General features: G+C 54.9%; 1 protein-coding gene across 1 annotated transcript in view; it reads left to right on the top strand.

The window, feature by feature from the left end:
* The window catches only part of OTOG (otogelin), a gene marked incomplete at both ends in the record, with an annotated part of 80,508 nt that overhangs the window by 34,765 nt on the left and 24,727 nt on the right, over positions 1-21,016 (top strand). Inside the window, 13 exons of the mRNA XM_079788140.1 lie at positions 453-560; positions 1,793-1,931; positions 3,755-3,889; positions 4,189-4,335; positions 4,628-4,747; positions 6,352-6,468; positions 7,035-7,191; positions 10,670-10,696; positions 13,160-13,327; positions 15,298-15,576; positions 17,685-17,802; positions 18,529-18,608; positions 19,029-20,815. Of these exons, the coding sequence (XP_079644266.1) occupies positions 453-560; positions 1,793-1,931; positions 3,755-3,889; positions 4,189-4,335; positions 4,628-4,747; positions 6,352-6,468; positions 7,035-7,191; positions 10,670-10,696; positions 13,160-13,327; positions 15,298-15,576; positions 17,685-17,802; positions 18,529-18,608; positions 19,029-20,815 (3,382 nt within the window). The remainder of the gene's footprint in view (positions 1-452; positions 561-1,792; positions 1,932-3,754; positions 3,890-4,188; positions 4,336-4,627; positions 4,748-6,351; positions 6,469-7,034; positions 7,192-10,669; positions 10,697-13,159; positions 13,328-15,297; positions 15,577-17,684; positions 17,803-18,528; positions 18,609-19,028; positions 20,816-21,016) is intronic.

Here is a 21,016-nt window from a genome sequence, read left to right as displayed (position 1 = left end):
ATAATTTTTTATGTTTACCAACATATTTTCCATTTTTTCAAGCTTCTCATTCCTTCACGTGGAGCTGCATTTCCATCTTCCTGAAAAACTCCATTTAACATTTCTTTTAGTGCAGGTCTACTGGTTGCTCCATGAGCAATGTGGTCTGTTTATTAGTCTACAGCTGGTGCTGAGGGGCAACTGGCATCCAGCCTGGTTGGGGGATGTGGCTGGTAGGGCTTAGCCTTGCTTCCTGATGGATGGCAGAGCTGGGCCAACTCTGTGTCTGGTGTTTCCAGTTACCACGGTACCTCTGAATCCCACTGGGCAGGAAGGTAGTAGGTACATGGCCAGTCTCTTCTAGGGTAAATGCTGAGAGCCACCCCAGGATATCCACGTGGTTACGAGGTCCTCCCCAGATGGTAGAAATGGGAGGGTGCTCTCCTGACCACCTGCTTGCTGTGTCCCTACAGCCTCCTCAGACACGGGGATGCATGTTTCCTGCCAGAGGAGTGCCCGTGCACTTGGAAGGGGAAGGAGTATTTCCCGGGGGACCAGGTCATGTCTCCCTGCCACACCTGGTAAGCGAGGGCCCCATCCGGACTCTAGCTTTTACTGGGGGTGGGGTTGGGGGGTAGATATGGGATGCAGGATCATGAGCACAATCCAGCATTCCCCTTCCATACTCATGTTGTAGGGGTTTTGCCTCCATATACAAGTGTATGAATAGAAAGAATTTTAGGGGTGTTTTTGTGAGTACTTACATGAATGTGATTTGTTCAGACATGTATATAAATGTATACACGCGTATCTGTAAACATGATGATGTGTTTGCATATTTATATAAATGCATAAGTGTGGGCAGAAATCCAAAACGCATAGAGTGTATATATGAATGTGTATATAAGTGCATGTATATGAACAGGTGGGCATTCATAAACTTGAATATGTTAGTGAATATATACAATTATGGATTTGTATATGTATACGGGTATGTTTATATATATACATGAGCATATGCATTCTCACAATCAATGAGGCCTCTCAACAGGCTGGGCAGCTTCTACTGCGGCCACCTCTGCCAGGTGCCACAGAGGTTCCAGCCTGGCTTTCCAGGGCTCCGAGAGGCCTGGTGCTCCTCCAGCCTTCGATGTATCTGCAGGATGGAGGCAGCCCTGCCACGCCCCAGGGGGCCAGGGGACAGCTCAGGGGCCCCTAAGCCCTGGCTTCTGCCACTCTCTGGCCAATGACCAAAGCATATCAGCTAGAGCAGTGGGGCTAAGATGGGGAGGGGAAGGAGACAGGACCAGAATGCCTCAGCTCATTCCAATGGAGCCTCCCACCCAGTGGAACCCATGTCCTATCTTAGTCCCACATCACATTCCAGGGACTGTCCAAAGGGGTCAGGCTGGGTACAAGACCCTGGGTAAAGTGGCTTTGGGTCAGACGGGGGCCCTGACCCCTGGTCTGGTGTTTCAGAGATGAATGTGTTCTGTACGAGCCCTTCCCAGCCCCTCAGCTCTCCTGAACTCTGTCTCTTGTAGGCTGAGGAGCGTCTCCTAGACTCAGGTTTCCTCTCTCCCTTATGAGTGTGTGCACATGTGAGTGTGCACAGGCTGTGTGCTCCAAGGGCTGTGTCTCCTACATGAAGGGACCCACAATCCCACCCTCCAGGCTTCTGTGGGAGGCTGATGATGTTTGTTGATCCCCGGCCCAGGGGCACACAGTGAGAGCTCAGTAGGCAATGTCTCCATCAAGGATATTCAGGGGGGTGGGGGTACCCTGCCAGCTGGTCTGGGTGCATGTGTTTCAGCGTGTGCCAGCAAGGCTCCTTCCAGTGTGCCCTCCATCCCTGTGCCGCCACCTGCACGGCCTATGGCGACCGGCATTACCGCACGTTTGACGGGCTCCCGTTTGACTTCGTGGGCGCATGCAAGGTGCACCTGGTCAAGGTGAGCTCCTGGATGCGTCTGCCTGGCTGGCTCCATGAGGACCCAGGGTAGCTGAGGCTGCAGACCTGTCAGGGCCTGGTGATGCTCTGGACTCCAGTGTGATGCTATTTGGGTGGTGGGGGGGTCTAAGCCCTGGGGTGCGGCTATCCAGAAATGGAAAGAAATGTCAAGGGGCAAGCCAGAGGCTGGACAGAGCTCACCAGTCATAAAATGCTCCACTGCCTGCTCACCCACCATTATAACCTTGTCCCATTGGGTCCCCATGTTCTTCTGTCTATAGTAAGATCTAGTGCTTTTTGAGCTTTTGTTATGTGTATGGTGATCTACTGAGCACTGTTTGTGGATTATTTTACTTCATTCTGACAGCAGCCCTACGGGGTCATTATTGACCCCCATGTTATACTAGTAGATGTAGCAACTGGGGCTTCGAAAGGTTAGGTCTGTTGCCCAAGGTCACACTGCCAGGCAGTGGCAGAGCTGGGTCAGGTTTGAACTAAGAAGTCTGACTGGAGAGTTGGTGCTTAAGGAGTCACGTGGAGGAAGAGGAATGGCGATGGGGCAGGGCACAGTGGAAGCAGGATCCTCTCCAGCAGGAGGAAAGGGTACTAGCAGGGTAGGTGGGAGGGTGCCAGAGACACACCAGGGGACCTTGGCTTTGCTAAGGGCCAGTCTATTTCATTATCTATATATATAAAAGAGTAATATGCAAATAGACCAAACGGCGAAACAACCAGAACGACGGCTCGACCAGTCGCTATGAGGTGCACTGACCACAGCTTGGTTCCTCCCCCTGCCTGCCAGGCTCCAATCCCCCAGTGGCAAACAGGGAATGGGGGATGGGTGGCAGTGGGGGGCGGGGCCAGTTGCCAGTAGCTGGGGAAGATGGCCCTGATCACAGGCCAGGCCTAGGGGCCATACCCGCACACAAATTTTGTGTGCTGGGCCTCTAGTATAATAATAATAATAAACCTTTTATGGAATGAGTCCTATCTATGGAGTACATACTTTCAAAGCTACACAGACCCCATTTTATTTTTTAAATTTCAAAGCTAATATATGCCCTTCACTAACATTTAAAATAATATAATAGCACATATTAAAAACAAATATTTCTCCTCATATATTTTCTGCTCTCATTCCCTGTTCCTAACAGGTGTTTTCATCACACACACATGCACATACACACACTTAGTTTCGTTTATATGGATAAGTTTCTACAATTTGCTTTTTTCCACTTAACAGTATACCTTGAACGTTATCTCATATAGTCAGTGCATACTTTTTCTTTCTTCTTCCTGTTGAATTCTGCAGAGAATTCTGCTCTAGTTCGTTTTATTATTCCCTCATTGATGGATATTTAGGCTGTTGCAAATATTTAAATGCACAATGAGTACTTTTGTGAAAGTATTTCTAGACTTTTAGAAGTGAAAGTGCTATAAGAAGTATGTACATGTAAAATATTGCTTAATGTCTATAAATTGCCCTCCAGAAAGGCTTACACTGCCACCTACCATTATCACTATATGTGAGACAGTGTCCCTTCCCCTACACGCCTGTCATCCTATTATTCATTCATTCATTCATTCGTTCATTCACTCATCAGATACTTTTTGGAGAGTCATTACATGCTAAACACTGCACTAGGTGCCCCCAAAAGGAAACTGAGCTTCAGAAAACTGAAGGAGGTTGCCCAAAGTCACACAGCTAGTAAGAAGTAGAAGTGAGTTGAAAACCACTTCAGAGTTCATGTCCCTCTACGCCTGTGCCTCTCAGCAGACCCCTTCTCTCGCTGGTTTCACCAAACTAATTTGTTTTCTCCTCAGAGCACATCAAACGTCAGCTTCTCTGTGATTGTAGAAAATGTAAACTGCTACAGCTCTGGCATCATCTGCAGGAAATTTATTTCCATCAACGTTGGGAACTCACTCATCATCTTTGATGACGACTCAGGAAATCCCGTAAGGGCCGGTGCAGGTGAAGGTGGTAGGGACACTTGGCAGGTCAACAGGGGCCGAGGGCAGAAGAGGGCTAAGGACTAGTTTCTTTACCACAGCGATTTCTCTGGGAGCCCTGGAATCAGCAGCTCAGATTGAATACCTGGGCCAGGGTCAGGAGCACAGAGGTCAATGTCAAGGTGTGAGGGAGGCGTAGGAGTTGGTGGGGTCCTGGGGCTGGGCAGTGACTTGTAGCCAGGCCCAGCTGCCCCAGGTGCTGGGGGACACTTTGGCCTCAGGAATGACCATCTCTGTCGCCTTAGAGTCCCGAGAGCTTCCTGGACGAGAAGCAAGAGGTCCACACGTGGCGAGCAGGGTTTTTCACGCTGGTGCATTTCCCACGGGAGCAAATCACCCTCTTATGGGACCAGAGGACCACGGTGCACATCCAGGCCGGGCCACAGTGGCAGGTAGTCACATGACTAGTCACCCTCAAGGAGCCATCTGCTCCGGCCCGGGGCTGAGCCGAGCCACTGGGGGTCCGTGGGTGAGCTGTACCCTCACGGGGGAGCCAGCAGCATCATGCCTTCTGTCCTGTCCTCCCCACCCCTTCTCCTCTGACCCTTCTCCTACGCCTCTTCATCCTGGGACCCCAGTAGTCGCTTCTGGGTTCATGACGGACTCCTGGGCTCGTGGCGACCCCCTGCCCACGGCTCACCCCTGGCGAGCCTGCAGCTGACATGGTGTCCTCTCTTCTTCCAGGGCCAGCTGGCGGGGCTCTGTGGGAACTTTGACTTAAAAACCATCAATGAGATGAGGACCCTGGAGAACTTAGAGTTAACGAACCCCCAGGAATTTGGCAGCAGCTGGGCTGCAGTTGAGGTAAAGCCTCCCTGAGCTGGGCCCTGGCCTGCACGAGAGTACCTGGCCCAGGTCAAGCAAAAGGGACACTGGTGTGAGGCTGCCTCCGCAGCTGTTCTCTCAGCCTCTGAGCTGCGTCCCCAGCCCAGACTATCCTAGGGCCCAGGGACACATACCATCCCATCTCACAAATCAGTGCACACCTGCCCTGGACCAGGCTCCGGGGGCGGGGGGGTGGAGAGGGGAGCTGGGAAGGAGACAGTCTCTGTCCTAGGAGAGAGGACCACCTAGCAGAAAGGCGAGGCTTGTTGAAGCATCACCATCTTACCCACGTCTGTGCCCCCAGTGCCTGGCACTAGGTCTGGCACAGAGAGACCCATGTGGGTCGAGGCAATTTGACAAGGCTTCCCGAATGTGGTGGAACTAGTGTGGTACTTAGAGAACAGGACAAATTTGGAAGGACGAATATATCAGAGAGGAGACCACTGAAAAGGGAGAACAGTATTAGCAGAGGCAGAAATGAGGAGGGTGTCCCGGAGGTTTGGGACATGTCTGACCGAGGCTGCCAAGCTGTGAGCACGGAACCTGGGTTCTTGTCTTGGATCATCAGTGACGTGGGTAACCTTAAGTCCCATCTTCCCTGGTCCTCTGTGAAGGGGTTGTGCCAGGAGAGGTGTGGCGAGTAGAGTTCACCTCATATGACAACTCTGGTCCACAAGAAGAGGCTGCCGGGGATGCTACGTGGAGAAATGTCTAAGACTTGTGTCAGGCTCAGCTGGAAGGAAAACTGATTAGTTATGTCTGCCCTGGGGCAGCAGTGGAGGGTGGGGATGAGTGTTACATAGTCGCCTTTCCTGGACTGAGTAGTTTTGGGTCCTTAATTCTCTGTTGGGGAGCAGACGGAGATGAGCCTCTGTGGACTGGGGTCAGGAGAGCTGGTAGTCATGGCCCGCCCCCCACCCCCATCTTCCATCCACCCCACTTCGATTTCTTTCCTGCTACTCCCCTTGGGCATTTCCCAGGGAGGCGGTAGTGAAAACGTAGGCCTGAGGGAAGAGGGTCAGCGGACATCAGGAAATCGTGTTATCTATAGCTGTGCAGCAACAGTCCCGCGGGCTAACCGGCAGTCAGCCATCCACACGTATGATCTGTTTCTGTGGGTCAGGAGTCAGGGCACGGCTGCCTGGTCCTCTGCGTCAGGTACCACCGGCTGCAGTCAAGCTGTCTGCTTCGGCTGGGCTTTCATTCGGAGGTGGGGTGGGAGGATCTGCTTCCTCGCCTACTCACGTGGCAGCCGATAGCGTTCAGTTCTTTGCAACCGTGGAACGGAGAGCTTCAGTTTTTTGCTGGCTGTTGTCTGGGGAGGCTCCAGCAAGATGGGCTCTACACATAATGCAACCGAGTCACGCGATCACTGACTCAACCACATCCATCCATCACCTTCGCCGTCTTCTGTTGGTTTAAAGCCAGTTCTAAGCCCCTCCCACGCTCACGGGGAGGGGATGATACAAGGACATGAACCCCAGGAGGTGGGACCAGGGGGTCACTCTAAGAGTCTGTCTGACCACATCTGGCAACAGGTGTTCGGGGGGTAGGGAGGTCAACAGCCCTGCCTTCGCCCTCAGTGCCCAGACACCCTCGATGCCCGGGACACGTGTGTGCTGAATCCTCTCCGAGAACCGTTTGCCAAGAAGGAGTGCAGCATCCTGCTCAGCGAGGTGTTTGAGACCTGCCACCCTGTGGTGAGTGGGCCCCAGCCAGGCCACTCCTGACCCCACCCTTCCTGGGATCCCTCCTGCTCTCAGACCCCAACCCCCATCATGCCTTGGGAGAGACACCTCAGGCCTAGAAGGGAGACGCATCGCTGCCGTTCCCCTGCCTCCCGCTCGGATGAAATAGTCTGTCCTGTTTCCCCAGACAACCCAGGACGGACAGACAGACAGACAGACAGAGCTGTGCCCTTTTGAGCCTATCTCCACCTGGCTCTTCCCCGGGCAGGAAGTTCTTCTGGACAGTGACCCCACACCCTCCTGCTGTGGCTGGGGCTCAGCTCTGCTCCGCAGCCTCCAGGCCCCCAAGGCAGCTGTCTCTGGCCGGGGCTGGCAGTTCTTACCCAAGTCTGCTCCTCAGCTACACCTCCAGCCCCGGGATCCAATGGCTTAGGCCCTGACCCTGCACGGCAGCTCACGCCATCCTGTGGTCCCTTCGTGTTTCTGCTGCTCCCTGAGGCTGATTGGCATCAGCTGAGACGCTTCCGGGCAAACATTCAGGGTCTGTCCTCTGACCTCTGACTTCTGACCTCCTCTAGGTTGATGTCACTTGGTTTTACTCAAACTGCCTGACGGACACCTGTGGGTGTAGCCGGGGCGGTGACTGTGAGTGCTTCTGTGCCAGCGTGTCCGCCTATGCCCACCAGTGCTGCCAGCACGGGGTGGCCATCGACTGGCGGACCCCACGTCTCTGCCGTGAGTGTCCAATCACCTGAGGGGGAGAGTGGGGCCCTCTGTGGGCAGGCCTGGGGGGGGGGGGGACCATCACTCTGTCTAGCATTCATTAAGTATTTATTCTGTGCCAGGCACCAACTGCTCTGTGTGTATCATTCATTATCTAGAGGCCCGATGCACGAAATTCATGCAAAGGGCTTGGCCCTCACAGCCCCGGCTTCGCCTGGAAGGTCATCGGAAGATCGTTTGGCTGTCCAGTCTAATTAGCATATTATGCTTTTATTATTATAGATTCTTTACCAACTGTCCTATGAAGAGGACTGTTTATTCCTGTTTTAGAGTTGAAGAAACAGGTTAGAGAGAGAGGGAGAGATTAAATAAGATGCTCAAGTTCACACAGGTTAGCAGTGGAGCCTGCCTGAAAACCTGTGCTCTTAACCACTTTGCTAGAGGAGTCAGGAGTCGGATTCCAGACTCAGAGCTGCCATTTGTGAGCTGTGTGACCTCAAGCCCCCAACCTCCCTGGGACTCAACATTCTCATCTGAAAAAGAATAGACTTGTCCCACCAGGTTTATTGTGAGGGTCAAATGGGGTAGTGAATGCAAAAGCCCTCTGACAGCTGAGACCTGCTGTCAGAGGCAGCCCACGACATCAGTATACCTAGGGCCTTGTGGTCTGCGAACACTTTTGGTTGCACACTCGTTATCAAGTAAAAATATTTTGAACACACACACATATGCATACACAGGTACACATACATGTGTATATTATTAGCATAAATGTATATCACAAAATAGATTAAAAAGTATATATTTAAAAATGAAACAAAATATGTAGAAATTTAAATTATTCAGGTGTGTACCAGATTCGTGGCATGTCACCCAGGATTGTCAAGAGCCGGCTCTCTAAAGTCAGGCCTGGGTTAACCCCATCTCTCTCACTGGTCAGCTGTGCACACTGGGACAAGTTATGTAAACTCTCTGTCACTTATTGCCCTCCTCTCTCAGACGGAACCACAGCTAGTATCTGCCCCATAGACTTATGATGCTGGACTAGGGTAAGGCAAGGACTCACCTTGGTTGAAAATTTAAGGAGGCATAAAAAATCTTAGTAATCAATTTCTAATATGTTCATCAATATTTTTTAAATTTCAAAATCAATGCAAAATACCCATGATGAATAAAATATCAAAATTTAAAAATAAAGATAGGATGAGTGACAGCAAAAGTACTAGTATACTTGCCGAGTGATACTAGTAGCCCTGCACACGAATCCATGTGCCAGTAACTCGCCAGTAGCTCGCTGCTGCCCTCCAGTAGCTCTCCACCTGCTGCCCCACTCTCCTGTAGCTCCCTCCACCCCCCTTCCCTCACCCCCCCTCATAGCTTGCTGCCCTGCCCCCTCCTGTAGCTCTCTGCTGCCCGCTTGTAGCTCGCTGCCCCACCCTCCTGCTGATCGTGATCCGGTAGTTACACGGTAGGTCGTTACGCTTCACGGCATAACGACCATTTGCATATTACATCTTTATTATTATTTATTATTTCTTTCTGCATAACAGTGATCTTCCTGGTGCAAGCACGCCTCACTTTGAGATGCTATGGTTATTACACAGGCCTTGGGGCTGAACTCTCTGGGTTCAGACTCAAGCTCCATCGAGCAGGGTGACCTGGGCACATTGCTTGCCCTGAGTTGTAATCGAGGGTTAGGAGAACTGTACCTACCTCGCAGGGTGCTGTGAGATTTAGATGAGGCAGCACCTGTAAAGCGCTCGGCACGATGCTCTAGCCATTGCTGTCATATGTCATGGCGACGTGGGTGCTGGCATGTCCTGAGCCCTGGGGCTCCAGGCAGGATGACCTCAGGAAGAAGGGGGAGCAGAAGCGGCCTTTGGCTTCCCTTTTCCTGCCTGTTTTCCCCTGAGACCCTTCCACCACCAATGCCCTGGGTCCTCCTGCCGTCTGCTGCTCCCTCTCCTTCTCCCTCTCCTTTTCTGATACAAATCCTCCGGGAAGGAGAAGGGGACCCACATTGAACAGAATCTGCTGTGCGCCAGGCCCTGTGCCTTCTGTGCGTTAACTCGCTAATACTCAGGCCCAGGGCTAGGGCAAGGCAAGCGAGACACTCAGTGGGGCACAACGTACGTCATACGTTGGCCCTACATTTTAAAAACCAAAACGAATATAAAAATGACTTTGATGAACAAAATATCAACATTTTAAGGAACGACAGTATTAGTATTATTGATTTTTCCTTTGGCCTCGGGCTCCAGTATCACTCGGCAAGGTGCAGTCACTCATCCTATCTTTATTTTTAAATTTTGATATTTTATTCATCATGGGTATTTTGCATTGATTTTGAAATTTAAAAAATGTTGATGAACATATATAGAAATTGATTACTAAGATTTTTGATGCCTCCTTAAATTTTGCACCGAGGTGAGTCCTTGCCTTACCCTCGTCCAGCATCACAAGTCTATGGGGCAGATGCTAGCTGTGGTCCCGTCTGAGAGAGGAGGGTACTAAGTGACAGAGAGGTTGTGTAACTTGTCCCAGTGTGCACAGCCCACCAGTGAGAGAGATGGGGTTAACCCAGGCCTGACTTTAGAGAGCCGGCTCTTGACAATCCTGGGTGACCTGCCATGAGCCTGGTACACACCTGAAACCAGAGGCTCAGAGATCTTCTAATTTTCTAGTTCAGTTTTCTGATCCACATGTGAGGAGAGGCAGGTACTTACCCATAGCAATACAGCAGATCAATCTTCTGACCCCTGCAAAGCAGTAGTGTTAATTAGGGGGTTTGGGCTGTGGGGTGGAGTTGGTGGCTCTCTTCAGGTCACACCTATGAATGGAGAAGCCCCTCCCCACTTATCCCAGGTCTACCCAACTGGCTCCTCATAGCCTTGCTCCTGGATTTAGGTGCCCTTTTCAAGGTCCCCAGCTTACCCCAACCCACTGACTGTGGCTGAGGAGCCAGGGGAAAAGGCTGTGTTGCTAGACCTGGCCACTAGAGGGCGCGCTGAGCACACGCTTAGAGGAGCTTGTGAAAGCCTGGTGGAAACTGCACCCAGGGATCTTGGATCTTGGACTCACCTGGTCCCTTTCCATCCAAGGTTCTTGACAGACTGACTTCTATCTGGTGCTTGCTTTCCTCTGCGACCTTCCGCAACTTTTCCGATTGGAACTCCCACCCCTTGATTCTAATCTTGCCCTGTGGGGCCACACAAAACATACCCTTCTTCCCAACATTCATTCATTCTTTCTCTTGATAAATGCTCAGTGCCTCCTCTGGGCCGGCTTTGAGCTTTGTGTGGGGGCACAGAGAGGAGCCATTGTATTTACTACAGCTCAAGATATCCGAACATAATGCCCATGCCTCAATCTTGGAGTTCGGGAGGCAGGCCAGGTCCGCCCCTTGGGGAAGGAGGAAGAGCCGGGATGCTGGGGCCTTGGCTCTGCCATCTGTTCCAGCTTCCTGAGAAGGCTGTTCTCTCTCTTTCAGCATACGACTGCGACTTCTTTAACAAAGGTAAGGCCGTCCTCCCCAAGTGGAACCTTGGGGCCGGGGCACTGCCAGCCCTGACCTGATGCCCCAGCAGCAGCCATCCTGGCCCTGGAAGAGCTGTGACGTGGGGCAGGGAGGGACCCTGTCATGCAGAGAGAGCCCGGACAGTGAAGGGCTCAGGGATGCCCCAGAACTCTGTACCCAGCAGCTTATATGGAACCCAGGCCAGGCCAGCTTCCTGGGGATTATGCTCATGAGGGCAGCTTCACCAGGAAGTAAAAACCAGTGGGCCACCCCACGACCCTCATAATCTAGCTCATCAGGCCCATGGGACATTGTCTGGGGTTTACCGAAGTTTTAAGTTGGCAACGGCAAATGCAAACTGCTCTCCCCAAGGATGGCCTGGCTCAGCCCATCAGATTGGTCATCAAATTTAGCCAGGGTCGTAGGGTCCCAGAATATGCTCCCTCCCCTGCATTAACCAGAGTGAAAACACAGGTCATAACTAGAGTGAAGACCCCAGGGAGGCGTTAGAGCCAATTAGTCAATTTAATCACTGGGGTCAGTGGGCAGTGGGAGGAGGGCTGCCCAGGAGTAGTTTCTGGCACTGATCTCTGTCCAGCTGGGCCAAGGTCAGACCTTGGCAGAGTTAGATGCTCAGCAGGTCCTTGGTGTCATTCACCTTTGACCTCCAATGCACACCCTCTCCCCCACTCGTCCCTTCCAGGCACCATCCTGCCAGGAGCAGGCCTTTGTGGGTATGGGCCCAAGGCTCTGTCCTCTTGTCCAGTTGCCTGCATTCTCAGATTTTGGATTGAAAAACATCTCCCTGGAAAGAGTACAGCCAGGAGAAATGATAGGGGACCAATCAGAGACAAAGATACCAGTTAGGGGGTCTGAATGATGAGGGCTCGGCCAGGGCACAGCCTAATTCACAGGGACTGCAGTCCCACTTATGTGTTAGCGCCTCCGGGCTCCTGAAGGAATAAATCTGTGATGGGAGAACTGTGGTCCCTGGGACAGGCGGTGTCTGTCTGACATCAGGCAAGACATTTCAGCAAGACAGCTCTGAGCAGAGTCTCTCCCTTCTGTGGCATTTTGGGCAGCAGTAACTGGCAAAGGACAGGCTGTTTCTAGCATCCTCCACCTACCCACCCACCCACCCACCCGTCCATTCCTCGCTCTGCTTTTCTCCCACACTTTCTCTGGTCCAGGCCCTTGCCGGGTGCTGGGGAGTCGATGGTCAACGAGAGCTGTCACAGGGGGGCGCTGGCTGAGCTGGCCCACACCGGCTCTCTAGAGCCAACTGTGTGTCCCCAACTCCGCATTCAGTTGGTAGTTTGACATTGACCACTGGTGGGAGTGTTTACAGCGTGGAAACCAGCAAACGCTACACATTGGGGTTTGTTTTTGAGGGCTGATTATTAACCATGTACAGGCACAGCGCTGCCTGGCTCCCACCTAGGAGAGGAGACACACAGGGACCCCCGACTGAGATCCCTCATGGGAGCTGCGATGGCTGTGTCGTGTCGTGCTCCAAGGGCTGCTGGGACCCAGTGGGAGGGGCAATGTTTGTGTGTGGCAGGAGGGGTACAGGGAGAGCTTCACCATGGAGGTGACATTTGAGCTGGGCCCCAGAGATCGAGGAGGCGTTTGCCAGGCACAAAGTGGGAGGACTACCCTGAGGGGCCGGGAGGGGGCAGCATGCGTGGAGACACGAGGCAGGACACAGCAGGCTCTTTCAAGGAACAACAAGAGAAGTTAGTGTGGCAGGGGCAAAGGAGTGGGGAGGTGGGGGGTAGGCAGGGGCTGGGCATGAAAGGCCCCCGAATTCAATCTGGGCTCTTGGATTCTCTCCTGAGGGCAATGGGAGCTACTGATGAGTCCCAGCACGGAGTGTGTCAGGAAGGTGACTCGGGCACTTGGGGAGGAGGCGCTGGAGGTGGGGAGCACACCAGAGGCAGGGAGGTCACTCACGAGGCTGTTACAATTGTCCAGGAAACCAGCCTGTACTGACGATGCAGGAACCCACGAGACACAAAAGTGGCACAGGCTTGGAATAAGGAAACACTAGTGCTGAGCCCAAGCTCTCCTGGCCTTCATCCCTCAGGCCGGGGTGGGCAGAGACCAGGTCTGCTATCTCCTCCCAAGGGGGACCCCGAATAGAGCAGTGGCTGGCAGTGTAGAGTCTCAGGCAGGGGGACAGGCCCATGGAGAGTCTTTTCGGGGGTCCAGATGACCCCTGTGGGTGACCTTGTTCCCAGGCTTCCTGTGAAATTACGCAGGCGCTATGCCGGTCCCCGTCAAGGATGACAGCCTCAAGTTCCTGTCCTTCCTTCTCATGGAAATCGAGGTCCCTAGAGCTTGGGGTGAGGGAAGTGACCAACAGCACCTCCTTGGCACCCTCCCTCAGCCCCACCTCTGGCAGGACGGGAGGTGGGCAAAGGCCCCAGGAGGCAGGCCTCGTGACCGGCCCTTTCTCTCCAGCACTAGGGAAGGGCCCCTACCAGCTGGCCAGCCAGGGGGCCGGTGGTGCCCGCGTGGCCATGAAGGCGGCAGGCGGTGCCGTAGTCCTAGTGAGCGCAGAGGAGGTGGCCCCGGGGGACATCGTGAACTTCCTGCTGACGGCTGCCCTGGACAAGGCCAAGGCCCACGGTAAGGCCGCCTCTGGGGGAGGCATCACCAGAGGAGGGAAGGTGCTGAGGCTCTAACCCAAGCAAGTCAAACTCAAAGGCTCACACGGGCCAAATAAGCAAGGCTTAAGTTGATGTAGGCCGCAAGAAAACAAAAGCTTCAATTTCATAGAAACGTAGGTTTATTTCGATAGAGACATGCTGAATACAAAGGGCTGAAATAAATGAGTCATCGTTAACATAAAAATAACGGAACATTTTAATAAAAATTAATATTTTTTCTTGAACATTAACTTACCAGACACTGAATAACTGCACAAATTAATAAGTGTAACGCAAATAAACCTATTTTTCTTGTTCTCCGAAAGCGAAATATTTCCTGTTGCGCACACCAAACAAACCAGTCCAAGACTAATGATGTGGCAATTGGCTGCTAAAATATTCGCTGCTGGTATTAGTGGAGAGAAATGGTGCACCTGCGTGTAAGGCGCGTAAGGGAGATGAATGCAACACGATTATAGTAGTCAGTCATTAGCAAACGTTGAGGTTCATTATTAATAATTATGTATAACAGGATATTGTAAAAATTAAGTTATGAAATTTTTATTAAAATGTTTCTTACATACCGTTATATTGGCTGGGCCGCAAAATTATTCGTTGTGGGCCACATGCGGCCCTCGGGCCAGGAGTTTGACATGCTTGCTCTAAACCAGTGGTCAGCAAACTGCGGCTTGCGAGCCACATGCGGCTCTTTGGCCCCTTGAGTTTTTAGCAAAGGCCAGCTTAGGAGTACCCTAATTAAGTTAATAACAATGTACCTACCTGTATAGTTTAAGTTTAAAAAATTTGGCTCTCTAAAGAAATTTCAATCGTTGTACTGTTGATGTTTGGCTCTGTTGACTAATGAGTTTGCCGACCACTGTGATAGGCCATCTCTTAGTGGGAATTTTCTGTTCTCCACTCAATATTTTAGTCTAGTAAGGTCTGCACTAGAGGAAGTGTTGATTCTCCAGTGGTTTTACGGGCATATTAAGAGCACCAGAGCAGCCTGGCCTTGGAGAGCATCGCTGTGGGGAGGAAGAAGTTGGGTCCAGAGTCCAGCCTCCATCTCAGTCAGGCCTGGGTTTTTTGGGCAGCTGGGGGCAGGGGGCAGACCCAGTGAGGACCTAGGCTCCCACCCCCATTCCATCCTGTGCTCCCCCCGGCACCCCCGCTACTATATACAAGGTACTGGACAGCAAAAGAGAAAGTGCCTTCCAGGTGAGATCTTGGGTGGCTGCGTGGAGGAGGTGTCCCTTGAAATGGGTCTTGAGGGGTGGGAAAGATTGTGATGAGGAAAAATGGAGAGTAGAGGATGTCTTGGGTGGGGGGGGATCCAGCCAGCCGTGAGCCCCCCTCTTTAGAAACGGGTTCTTGTGGATATAGGAGGAAGGAGGGAATCAGGCTCTGGGCAAGGGCCTTCCCGCTGGGACACGGTTTTCCTCTCTGGGGTTGGACTCAGGGTCCCCGAGTTCCACCAGCTCTGACCCTCTGGGATGCTGTGAGGAGGAGGACCACGCTGGGGTCGCTGAAATCTGGCAAATCACCACGCCCAGCTTGTCCGGTGTGACCAATAAAACACAACTCCACCAGGGCGGCCTTGTCTGTCTGTCCTGGCCACTGTTGTGTCCCTGGCATCTAGAATTGCACCTGGCACAGGGGGTGTCCTCAAAGTGTTTGTGGAAGGAAGGGAGGGAGGTCGCTCACCTCCCGAGGTTTGGCAGTCGGTGGCTTCTCTAACCCTCCACCTGCCCTGGGGAAGGGAGGCGCACAGGGGGGCAGCCAGCAGGCAGAGGAGGTGGGCCAAGGGGAGGCGGGCAGGCACGGAGGAGCAGGTCCCAGCTCTCCACAGAGTGTGTGCCGTCCTGTGTCACCGAGAGTGAAATGGGTGCCCAGTTCTGCCCCCCATCAGGGCCTCTCTCTGCGTTGACCTCACCATGTGGCTCTCTGCAGATCCGGATGTGGTGTCCCTGGAGGCAGCGGACAGACCCAACTTCTTCCTCCACGTCACAGCCAATGGGTCTCTGGGACTGGCCAAGTGGCAGGGCAGCGATGCCTTCCACCACCGCGCCTCCTTCTCACTGCACCAGGGGACCTGGCGGCCAGGCCTGGTGGCCCTGGAGTCCCTGGCGGAGCCTGGCTCTTTCCTTTACGTGTCAGGCCCCACGCTGGCCCTGCGGCCATATGAACACTCGGAGGTCTTCCGCCGGGGCACACTCTTCCGCCTTCTGGGTAGGTGTCCACCCTGCCCTTACCCTCAGCCCCTCAGCCCCTCGCTCAAGTGCCCTTCCTGCCCTCTCCTTATTCCCCTTCCTTCTGCCCCCAAGAGACGGAATCCTCACTCACTCTTCTGGCACCAGGAGGCCACGTGGGTGGCACCCTGAGGTGGGAAGTGTCCTGGCCTCCATGTTGGTGGCCTGAGGAGTGTGGGCAGCGTGGCTCGGGGCCCACCCAGCTTCCCGGGTCCTGCCTACTCCCACAGGCCAGTTCCACGGTCTAAAAATAGGGCGGCCTTTGTGGAAACACAGCGAGAAGGGATCGTGGCCGCTGCTTGCGCAGCTCTCTGGCTCAGGTTTCGTGCCGACGGGGGCACATGCCTGCCCTGTGAGCCCGCAGCCTCTCCCTGCCCCCTTGGAGGCCCGGGACCCTGTGACGGGGCAGCACCGTGAACTTTCCAGCCAGGCCTGGGAAGGGTCCCAGGGCTTTGCCATCCCCCTGCCGGGTGTGTCTGCCCTAACGACTTAGCCTCTGCCTGGACCCTGGAGGCAGTGATCACAATTGCTTTACCGCTCCAGGCCGGCCTCTCTGACCCATATGTGTGCATGTGTGTTCATGCCTGTGAGGGCACCTCCCACTATATGAATGAATCCACATGTGTGTAAATGTGTCTCCAGCCAGGCTGTTCACTTATCACCCCCACTCATACACCCCCCCCCCCCACCACCACCACCACACACACACACACCAGGCTGGGCCAGCTCACGCTGACATTCAGCGGTCATCTATCCAGTCCACCAAGAACCCCACCCAGGACAGAGTCATCACTGGCCATGATGGCAGGGCTGTGTCCCTTTCTGGAAGACCCTGAGGCAGAGTGGGTGAGCCCAGGCTCTGAAGCCAGGCTGCCTTGGGTTCGAATGCTGACCCGGGTCCTTGGCGCTGGAGGAGAACGCCCCTCCCTGACCGTTTCTTCACCTGAACAACGGCGACGTTTGCCTCAGGGTTATTGTGGGCGACTGAATGTATCGCGTGGGCTTTGCTCTGGGCCTGGCTCGTAGTGAAGTTCTCGGTGCTGGTCCCAAGGGTCTTGGAAAAGCAGGTTCCTTCACCGTCAGCAGCAGTGCGGGGGCTAGGAGGTCAGGAAGGGGCTGCAGGGTGGGGCCAGGAGCAGAGACCCTCACTTGTGCCAGGGAGGTCTGGGGTCTTGTCTGCCTTGAAGCCCCGCAGAGGCTATACCCTCTTCCCCTGAGGATCCTTCATTTGCAAGGCACTGGCCACGGGGCGTTTTACGAGGAACTCTCCCCTGGGAGAGTTTAATTTCCCCAGCAGCTTGTGTGCCTCAGTTTCTTCATCTATAAAATGGGAATAATAATAATAATGCTACTTCGTAAGATTATTGTGAGGATGAATGCGTGCATCCTTGTGTGAAATGTTGAGCACCCTACTTGGTGCTATTTGAGTCAGCTGTTGTTATTATTAGTAGCCCAAGTTACTAGGGGCAACAAAGACAGTGCTCAGACAAACCACGCATCTGGTCCCGAGACTGGCTACAAAGGGGATGGCTTGTAAAGAATAGCTCCCCCTTGTCTGGGGCCAGATGCCCCACAGGGCCTTGCCTGAGAGGGGCGGGGATTGCCCAACACCTCCCCCACCCTCAGGGGAACGCCTCCTGGCTCCCTGGAGGTCTGCAGTGGCCTGGCCAGAGGCAGAGCAGGAAGGATGGGATTGTGTCCTGGGGTGCAGGGCGAGCCTGACCACCAAGGTCTCAGAGGGGTAGGGTGACAGGCAGCCTTATGAAGAGATCAGGGGTCACAGCCTCCTCTTCCGTCACCCCTCAAAGCCCAGCTCCAATGCCTGCTCCATAGCACCCCCTTCCTCAGCCCTTTCACCAAGTTCCCGGACCCCACTCCAAGGACCCTCCAGGCACTGACCCCAGCTCTCAGCCACACAGTGTTCCCTGAGGTTGGCTCTTATTTATTTGTCTCCACTTTTCCCACACGAGTCCATTTGTCTCTTCCACGGGTGGGGCGGGGCGGGCGCGGGCGCGGGCTGAGCTGGATTGCCTCTGTGCTCTGGCACTGATGCCCAGTCCTCAGACTCTGGGGCGGGTGACGTTCCAGATGCCAAGCCATCAGGGGCTGCCTACCCCATCTGTGAGTGGCGCTATGATGCCTGTGCTAGCCCCTGCTTCCAAACCTGCCGGGACCCCAGGGCAGCCAGCTGCCAGGATGTGCCCAGGTGAGATGGCATGGCATCAAGGTATGTGCACTAGCATGTAGAGCATACATATGTGGAATGGGCTTTTATGTCACCTGTGAGCGGAGGCATAAGCATATGTTGAGGTGTGTGTGTACTCACATATACTTATATACACATGTGTGCTGTGTGTATGTGGGGTGTGTACCAGATGAACGTGCCTCATCTGGGCATATGTGACTATCTCTTTGTGCACAATGTGCATATAGCTGAGCCCCGTGTGTGTTTGTGTGTAAGGTGTGCCCGGGCTTGTACAGCTGTGTGCACGCATGTGTCTGAGCTGCATGTGTTTGGGTGTTGGTGCAGCTGTGCGCACGAGCGTGTGTACACTGATGTTTGTAATGGTCTGTGTGGACGTGTATGTATATCTGTGTGAATATTTTTGAGTCCTGCAGGCATGGGGGTGTGTGTGAGAATGTGCCTGAATAGAGGCACATGTGAGCACATGCAAGTGAGTGCACAGTGTGTACATAGCTGGACCTTGTTTGTGTGTTTCCCTCTCAGTCTGAGGGCAGGAGTGTGCAGCATGCATGTTAGGGTATGTGTGCTTCTGTGTGATATGTGACAGGATATGGAGGTTCATGGGAGTGTGTACATGATAAGAGCACACACACATCATAAGAAAGGATGGGGCCTGTGCTCAATGCAGGTGCAAAGAGGTGACCCTCTCACATTCCCGACCACTAACCCTCCCTGCTCTGTCCCCAGGGTGGAAGGCTGTGTGCCTGTATGCCCTACTCCCAAGGTCCTGGATGAAGTCACACAGAGATGCGTCTACGTGGAGGACTGTGAGTGGCCTGCATTTCTCATCCCTCCCTCGGATTCGCTGTAAACCCCAGGGTCTCACGGACCCATCATACCCAGACCTCCCAGGTCCCTGGACAGGCCGGGTCAGCTGAGGGGCCTCCGGAAGAACACTGTAGAGCAGGCTGAGACCTCATCCAGCCCATTCTCCAGATTTCACAGAGGAAAAATGAGGCCCAGAGTAAGGAAGGGACTGGCTTGGAGTCACGTGGCAGAGCCCAGACCCGCTGGCTTCTCTGAGTCATCCACGTGGCAGAGGCCCGCGGTTGGTCAGGCAGCCTAACCAGCCGTGGGAAGCTGTCTTCCCCGCTCACCTAGGGTGCCCGTCTGACCCCAGCCCTGCACAGTGTGACCCCTGGGCAGCAGTCACCCACCGTCTGAGCCTCCTCTCTCATCTGCCCCAGGTGTGGAGCCTGCAGTTCTGGTTCCCACGGAGGCCCGTGGCAATGAGACCCTGCCTCCGAGTCAAGAGCTGCCCACCCCCAGGGACCAGGAGCTACAGTTCCCACAGGACACTCCCGGGGCCCCCTCCCATAGGCCAGCATTCACCCCAGCTGCCCCACTCACCACGGCCCTGAACCCATCCCTGGCAGCCACTGAGGGGCCAACGCTGCCTCCAGCCCCCACCCAGGAGCCCCTGGGGGTCACTGCATCTAACCTCCCTGCCCCTGCCACAGGGGCCCCAGCCAGCAAGGGAGTGACCGCCAGCCTCCCAACCACCCCTCATGCCCCAAGGTCCTCATCCCTCCCCCATTTGCGGCAGATGTCCACACCTGGCATGGGGTTGGGTGCCATGGAGACGACCAGGGTAACGGTGACCTTTGCAGGGAGCCCCAACGTTACAGTCTCCTCCCAGTCACCCCCTGCACCTCGCTTCCCACTCATGACCAAAGCGGTGACGGTCCCAGGCCCTGGCTCCTTGCCTGTTAGGACGACACCCCTGCAGGCCTTGCCGAGCCTGGGCTCGCCTGCAGGTCCCTCCTCCAGGCCGGTGGCTTCCCCTGCAGTGACCTCCAGGCACCCCACTTCCTCAGAGTCCCGCGAGACTTGGCTGACACCTGCAGTAACGAAGGTCACGAACAGGACAGGGATCCCCCAGCCCGAACAGACCCAGCCCATTCCCAGTCCCAGCAGCCCCCCAGCCGAGCCTGGGGCAGCAGCAGAACAGGCTCCTGTCAGCCCTGTGGCGACCCAGGGAGTGGAGAGGGTGCCACCCACAGAGAAGGTCCACCTGGACCCAGGCCAGCCCACGGGCCTGCTGCCATCCCCACTTCCCAGCCCACTCCCCACTGCCCCACCCCAGCCCTCCGGGCACACCACCACAGCCACCAGGCCTCCAGCGCCACCCCCAGGCACTCTGGCTGCCACCGGCCTGCCCACAGTTGCCCATGGGCTGGGGGCCACACCCTTCGTATCTCTGGAGTCAACTCGGCCCCCCCAGCTCCTCTCTGGCCTACCCCCCGATACCAGCCTACCCCTGGCCAAGGTGGGCACATCTGCCCCAGTGGCCACTCCTGGTCCCGAGGGCCCTGTCATCACCCCTCCCCTCCAGCAACAGGCCACCTCTCTCGCCATGGCCACCACTCCATCTGCTCGGCCCCTCAGCCCTGCACTGCCTCTCACCCCAGCTGTGGTGGCCCAGGTGCACCCACCTGGTCACACAACCCCTCCGGCAGCAGGCACAGTTCCAGGCCCGCTTCTGGGAGCCACATTGCCGACCTCTGGAGTGGCGACTGTGGCTGAGGGGGTGGCCTCCACAGTATCTGTTGCCCCACGGAAGAGCACCACCGAGAAGACGGCCATCCTGTCCAAGCAGGTGTCTCTGCCCACCTTGGTACATGGCTCTGCCCAGGAGGGGCCCACAGCGCTCACGCCTGCTGTGGCCCACACTCTTGCTACCTTGGTGACCGAGGCCAAGGATCCCTGGGCCGGCACAGTGCCGCTGGTGCCCACATCCCATCCCCTGAGCCCTGTCTCGGCCAGGACCGCCTCCCGAGAGAGCTCACTGGTTCTGCTCCCTCAACTCCCCGAGGCCCATGGAACCTCGGCAGGACCTCGGCCCCCCGCAGAGCCAGTGGGAGAGGCCACCACGGAGCAGTCCGGGCGCTCGGCCCCAGTCCAGAGCATCTCCGAGGGTTCAGCCGTGGCCTTGGCAACCACCACTGAGGCCAACGCATCCGCCATGTGTGTCGTGAGTGACTTGTCAGGTTTCTGGCCTCCTGGATGTGGACCCTCCATGCCTCCCCTCCTCCCATGCCACTGGGCTTGGGCACCACCACACTCACATTCCTGGGCCAGGGGCAAGTCCTATAGCAGCTTCTTAACCAGTTGCTAGGCTACAAGATGGGGCTTAGTCACTGCCTTCACCCCTTCCCCATGCTCCTGGAGCCTG

The sequence above is a fragment of the Cnephaeus nilssonii genome, assembly GCF_951640355.1.
Source record: "Cnephaeus nilssonii genome assembly, chromosome: 13".
In the NCBI taxonomy this organism is placed as follows: domain Eukaryota; kingdom Metazoa; phylum Chordata; class Mammalia; order Chiroptera; family Vespertilionidae; genus Cnephaeus; species Cnephaeus nilssonii.
The sequence above is the reverse complement of the archived record's forward strand: the minus strand, read 5'-3'. Positions and strand labels throughout refer to the sequence as shown.